The sequence below is a fragment of the Natrix helvetica genome, assembly GCF_964273705.1.
Source record: "Natrix helvetica genome assembly, chromosome: 2".
Taxonomy (NCBI): domain Eukaryota; kingdom Metazoa; phylum Chordata; class Lepidosauria; order Squamata; family Natricidae; genus Natrix; species Natrix helvetica.
The window spans coordinates 155,869,487-155,876,424 of NC_138552.1; the positions used below are offsets into that span (position 1 = coordinate 155,869,487).

The 6,938-nt window shown below is 44.2% G+C and overlaps 1 protein-coding gene across 1 annotated transcript in view; it reads right to left on the reverse strand.

The window, feature by feature from the left end:
- The window catches only part of TPO (thyroid peroxidase), a gene marked incomplete at both ends in the record, with an annotated part of 82,695 nt that extends 76,117 nt beyond the window's left edge, over positions 1-6,578 (reverse strand). The window contains one exon of the mRNA XM_081943880.1: positions 6,538-6,578. Within this exon, the coding sequence (XP_081800006.1) occupies positions 6,538-6,578 (41 nt within the window). The remainder of the gene's footprint in view (positions 1-6,537) is intronic.
- Between the last annotated feature and the right edge of the window lie 360 nt (positions 6,579-6,938).

Genomic DNA, 6,938 nt, shown 5'->3' on the forward strand with positions numbered 1-6,938 from the left:
CTGTTGTGGCCTGACAGAGCTGGCAGCAGATTCAGACAGTGAGGAGTTTGGGGAGGAACATGGACCAGTCCTGGAGTCTGGGGAAGGCTCTGATGAGGGCTCTGTGCTGGAGGCAGAGATGGAGCCAGGGCCATCTGACAGTTATCAGCTGCCTTCGTAGTCAGACATCAGTGGAGCAGAAGAACATCTGGAGCCTGTTCCCAGTGTGCACATGTGCAGAGCTGTCAGGAGAAGGGAACAGCTAAGGAACAAGGGGCAACTTGGGAGTAAAGCCACAGGTGGATGGTGAATGGCCCCTCCCATAGGGAATAAAAGAGGACTGAAAGGGGAGGGGTGTTTGCAGGGGACAATTAGTTCATTCCAACTTTCTTGCCAAGTATTGCGGCGTCTGAAAAATATCAGCCTGGCCACTCTCCAAGCCTGGTAAAGGTTGGTAATTGTGAACTATCTGGAAAGATTGTGGGCCGGAATTTTGCTGGAGATGAATTCACTGTAAATTAAATAAAAGGGGTTTATTGGGACAAGGACTCAGCTTCATGCTTCTGGGGAAGCCTAGATCAGAACATCTACAAAGCCAGGGACAGAGCTTGAATGACAGAAATTGTGCCCTGCTGTGTGAGATGTCCATCGGCCTCTGGATTTCAGATCCAACTTTTAAGGATGGAGCATCAAGAACATTCAAAGCATTTCAGTTTCTGGACCATGCGTTGGTGCTAGTCTAATCTTGGATTTCATCCTGGGCATCCGTTTCTTTCTCTTTGCTGCTTCTGCTCGGTGCAGTTTTGCAGTCTGTTGCATATTAAGGGGCATTTTGAGCAAAAACAGGGCTCAGACAGAGGAGCCAACAGGCAGAACAATTATCACAATGGTGGGTAGAGTGGAGAAGAGTGGATTAGACACAGATAATAGAAATACGCACCCCATTTATAAATGGAAGCTTCAATCACCTTTTTTTTATTGCCCATTTCGGTTCAAATTAAAGTGTGCCCTTGGCAATGGATATGCTTCCTCGCTCTCAGAGCCTTTTCATCTGTTCGGCATGATTTTTAATGCCACTCACTCAGCCTCAAAGATTCCTCCTCAACTACGCTGCAGTTTATACTTCTAGATACATTTCATTTTTCATTTTTCTGGCAAAGTTACTTTGCTTTTCCAGTTTTCATTCTGATGAAAGCCCTCATCCAGATTTTTTTAAAAGAATTGATTAGTCCCTTATTTTATAATTGGAAATGAGGGGAGGTCTCCTTTAGATTTAGCTTTGGTCAATGCTTGTGGCCCCCACATCCTTTTATGAGAGGAAGAAAATATGTTGACAGGGCATTTATAATAGTTCACAGAATGTTCTTCTCCTCGTGCTGAGCCTATGTGTGAATCAGCCATTAGATATTATATTGGGGGGGGGATGTAGTACCACCAACGGTGTCTGCATATCAGCAGAACAAACTTATTTAATTGCTCCCTTCCCCATGAATAAATATGCACAAATTAACCTCCGGAGGATAGGAAAGCACATCTTATCATATAAGAAAAAATCATTGTGTGTTACTCTACATGGCACCCTCAAATGCAGGGGGGAAAATGGAGAAGGGAAATCACTGGGAGCTGCGTAACTAGAAAATCACTATTTATGTGCCCCCTCCCCCAAGGCACACTCTCCATAAGACATTGCCACACCTGCTATGGCAATTTTGGTATATAAAATATAGAAAACTCGGGGAAGCCAAAAGGAAGGCGCTCAAGGAAGTCAACATGGGAACTCCATCTGCTGACAACCATTCTCAGCAGATATTGGGAATCACAAAAAAACACTCCCCTATGGGAGAAAGAATGGCAGCACCTAGGAGTGGAGAAGTGGTGATATTCACTTACTTTCCCTACCAGTTTGCAATGTGCGTGGCTTCCATGCTTTGATCGCACATGCGGCTTGCACACATGCACATGGCTTGAAAATGTGCCTAAATAGGACAGCATAGAGCCAGAATGGGTGGGCAGCCCCACCAGCTCCAACTGTGATTTCCACTACTGGTTTGGGTGAACTGGTTCAAACCATCTGAATACCACCTCTGGAGTAGAGTGAAAAGAGGAATCACTTTAGAATCCTTACATTGCCATAACCAAATTAAGTCCAACCTCTCTGTAGTGCCAATGACCCTTAGCTAACTCTAAGGTGCTGACCATTGGTTGAGAAGATTCCTATGTATAGGCCAGTGATGGCAAACCTTTTTAGCACTGAGTGCCGAAAAAGGAGTGTGCACTCATCTGGGATGCCACCTGGAATAGGAGCTGCCCAGGGGGCATGCACACAACGAAAAATAAACTTCTGGTTTCTGGAGTGCACATACACGCCAGCCAGCTAGTCTTCCAATTACTGGTGGGCATGCATGCGTGACAGTCAGCTGGCTGGCACGCATGTTCACACTGGAAAATTGAAGTCCAGCTCCTCCAGTGTCCGGCACTGCCACATGTACGAAGGTCAGCTGATTGTCACATGTGTATGCATGCCAGAAACCCAAAAGAGGAACGGGCGATGCCACACATGCCAAGTGACATGGTTCCACGTGCCACTTTGGGCACACGTGCCATAGTTCGCCATCATGGGCATAGGCTATAACAATAAATCAATTTAATTGAACTTTCACATTGAACCTGATTTTTTTGGGCCTGACACCCCGACCCCATATTAAAAGGAGGCTGTATCGTGTCCTTATGTGGTATATGACTCATGTATTTATACAAGAGTTTGGAAATAGAAGACTCCAGTTGCACATGGGCTCGTCGACATTGTTATGTGGTCTTCAAGACTCATTGATCACAGTTGCTGCAAATTAATGGCAGATTTTCCTGGGGTTTGGAAATGAAAAAGAACAATCACAAACTCTAATGAAAACTTTTGCTTAGGTTCAAGAGTTTAAAAAAAAACTTGCTTAATCACTTTCCTTCGCCCCCTCCAAAAAATAAATAAAGCTAGTGCCATCATTTTGCGTTCTTCCCTTACCTATTGAGTAACCCCAAATATGTCAAGTGCAGTCTCCAACCATCAAACAGCTGGTGTAATGAACACACTTGATTGATGTAGAATGACTTGAGAGAAAGAAATATTTGCTGGCTTGGATTCAGGATTGTCTTATGCAAGCAGAAAAGCAGAGCCAGAGAGTCTCTTTCGTTCTGCCTCAGCTTCTTCTGCCCTGTCTGATGCCACTCAAGAAGGTGGGTTTTGGAGAGGCAAAGGAATTGGAGTGGAAAATGTTGAGAGAGGTCCTAGCTGCGTGGGGTGCAATTCGATAAGAGGACAGGAAACCTAATTCACATCAGGATTCTCTGTCTTGATCTTTAGAAAATGATCCATCTCGTGTCATTTGAAGAAGCGATCATGTGCATGGTCTCAAATTTAATGTAAATAATTATTTTGTTTAATGTTGGCTAATAGTTGACTAACATTGGGAACTGCACAATGGCATCTCTCCTCTCTTTTTCTCTTTCCAGCTAAATGTGAATCAGATTTTATAGAAGGGCTTTCATTGTGCTATACACAATGATGTGTGGTTCAGAGTAGGGGTATCCAACCTTGGCGACTTTAGGACTTGTGGACTTCAACTCCTAGAATTCTGGGAATTGAAGTCCACAAGTCTTGAAGTTGCCAAGGTTGGATGCCCCTGTTTTAGAGAGAAGAAAAGGTCAGTTGTAGGATACAGTCTCAGCTCTTTGATGGCCAATAAAATACTATTGGCAGCTGCACTTCAGCTTTTGGGAATTCTCTAAGAAATCCCAGTAGCCACACTGCCTTTTGCAACTATCCCAATGAACACATGAAAGCATCGGACACCATGTTTTTGAAGAACCAACATGTATGGGGTAGGAAGAGATTTCAATTTTGCCTGATTCAGTTTGTCCAAAGAGAACATTAAACCTTAAGATGTATTAAGTTTATGATGGGATGGCAGTATAGGACAGAAAGACTTGTCATATTGGGAATTCAACTACTGTGTCCATCATTCATCTTCTTAGGGTTCATAAGGTTTCCGGAGCATCATATCTTCTTAGACGAAATGTTTCTGAAAAGCGTCTTCTCCATTGAGATTCTCTTTCCCTTGCTTTTATTCCCAAAGTCTACTGGTAAATCAAGTGACCTCTAACTTTCAACTGAGGACCCCAGTTTTGCCCCATTATTGACAGCTTGGCTCTCAGGCAGAGTGTATAGGCTCAAAAGTTACTGTCGCTTAGCTTTCATCTAAAAAGCTTGTTTCCCTTTAACTACCTCCCTCCCCCCTCTCTCTTACACACACTTTTGCAGGGATTCTGTGCTTCACCCACCCAACACTTTGTTTTCTTTAATTATGACAGGAGATGAAGCCATGCAGTGAATCACCTTTTCTTTTCCACTTCAACAAATTTGTTCATCACATCTGCCTCCTGTTCAGCTCATCTTTCCATTGTGCAGCCAAATAACAGAATTTGCCCTTTAAGAAATTTACCTTTTTCTTTATGCTAGGAGCTTCTGTGGGAGGATATTTATTCAAAGTTTGTTTCTCAAATAAAGGAACTGAGGACACTGTCTAGCATATAATGTTATCTCTGGGGAAATTAACTGGAACGTGTCTGCAGGCATCCTTTGGGGTTTACTGTAGATCAGGTATCTATCCATGCCTACTTTTCTGCTCTTCTGCTAATATGCTGTGGCTATGATCCAACCAGCACGTTTCTATATATCCAGAAGAGTAGACAGACCTACAGGAATGTTTGCCCAGGCTGTTGAGTTCTCTGTAGGCATTGTGCTGTTTCTATTTGAAAAAAAATAACAAAAGCCCACCTCCTTCAAAATCTCTAGTATATAATTATTAGTTCTTCTTGGCCAATTATCTGAAAATACACATTATTCTCTTCCCTTCCTTGGTCTTTTTTTTTTATAGACTAACTTCTGGGTTGAAAGAGGTACAATGATAATAAAAATGCTGACAATACATTTTATTGTTAGGGTTCCTTTGAAATGGATAACATTTCTTCCTTAAAGGAGTATTACTGCCATACCTCTTATTTCTCCCCTTTTCATTCAATAGCATTGACTGAAGCATAAAATCTCCTTTCCAGCAATGAAAGTGTGCCATAACCATTTGCTCTAATGAGCCTTGGTAGTGCATGGTTAGAATGCAGTAGCACTGCAGGCTACTTCTGCTAACTGCCGGCTGCCAGCAGTTCGATTCTGACCAGTTCAAGGTTGACTCAGCCTTCCATCCTTCTGAGATCAGTAAAATGAGGACCCAGATTGTTGGGGGCAATATGCTGACTCTGAAACTGCTTGGGGGGGGGGGGCTGTAAAGCACCATGATGCGGGATATGTGTAAGTGCTATTGCTATTGCTCTTCTGCAGTTATCTCTCTACATAGAGTGGCACCAACCCACTTACAATTCATCCTCCTCACCAGTACCACATTCTGGTCTCTACTCTTTCCCGATTAACTTTTTTCAGACTGAAACAAATCCCATCCCTGCTTCCTTTGAAAACAGCTACAAAAACCTCTTGTCCGAGAACTGAGAAGGGACAATCAGAAAACCTTCTCACAGGTTGCTTAAAATGTTTCTCTTGAAGGTAGTTCTTTTGGTTAAGTAGGACAGTAGTTAAAGAAACTCTAGAACAGTGATGGCTAACCATTTTTGGGCCGACTTCCCAAGCATGCCTGCACACGTGCGAATGTGCACACCTAACCCCAAAATGCAATGCGATAGCCCCCGAACATGCGTCCCCATGCATGTGTGCCCCTGCATATGTGCACCACCCCCTTGCCCATTTTGGGTTTCCAGGTTGGTTTTCCAGGCCCAAAACAGGACGCGGGGGAGGCGTGTGAGCCCCCCGTGCCCCATTTTGGCTTCCAGGTTGGTGCAGGAGGCCTTCCAGGCCCAAAATGGGCTTCAGGGGGGCACACACGTAAATGCATGAACCCCACAAATGTAATGAAAGCATCCCCGCATTCGCCCCAACCCCTGCACATGCACGGCAGAGACCCGAAGACCAGCTGGCCAGTGGGAGGTGCTTGCACATGCGCGGTGGATCTGGGTTAGGGTGACAACTGGTGTGCCCACAGAGAGATCTCTGTGTGCCAGCTGTGGCATGCATCATGGCTCTAGAACATTCCTTTCTTCTGAGACTGCAATGTTGTTGTCTTCTGCTGGTCTCCTATTTATGTGCCCTATCTGCTTTGGAGCACACCTATCCTGTTCCATTATTTCTCTCTTTAGCTCTAGGTGCATGATTTCAAAAACGTTGGCTTTGATTAGGGCCAACTAATACTGCTGTGAAATGGCGCTGCTCTTCTACAGAAGAAGGCTAGCTAGGATGCTGCCTTGCTGAGCATCAGCTGATTCAGGCTTGACCTTGTCAAGAACTTGATGAATCACTTTTGTTTCCAGCCTTGCTGACCGAGACCCTTGAACTGTAGATGCCAAAGTTGGAATCATGGACGTTCTCTACACAACGTATACATGGTACGCTCTGCTTGTTGTTTGGCTACAGCTTTCCCTGCTAGGCAGTAGGCAGACACTTACCAAGAACGATTCAACTTCTTTTCCCGATGATGTTCCCGCATGCTTGGCAAACCATCCTGCGCCCACTGCAATTTTGCCAAATTAATTGTACGATAATAGTATAATTTAGGATCTGTTAGGATTTGTACTTTACGCCATTGTTTGCCTTCAGCAGGATTTGGGTCTGTATTTTGTCATGAAAGATTAATCAGTTCCTCTAGAACAAGCATCGAATTGCCCTTATACAACAATCCTCCTTCTGTTCCCTCATCCATTGCTACAAGGAGCTGCGCTGAAGTGAACAATAAATGATGCAAGCCCTTCCAAATCAAATGGCAGTGTAATCCTTGAGGCCAGATTGGGTTTCCCCCCCCCCAAAAAAAGTTGCATACCTTGCTCTATGTGCTAAATGCAGACTCCAC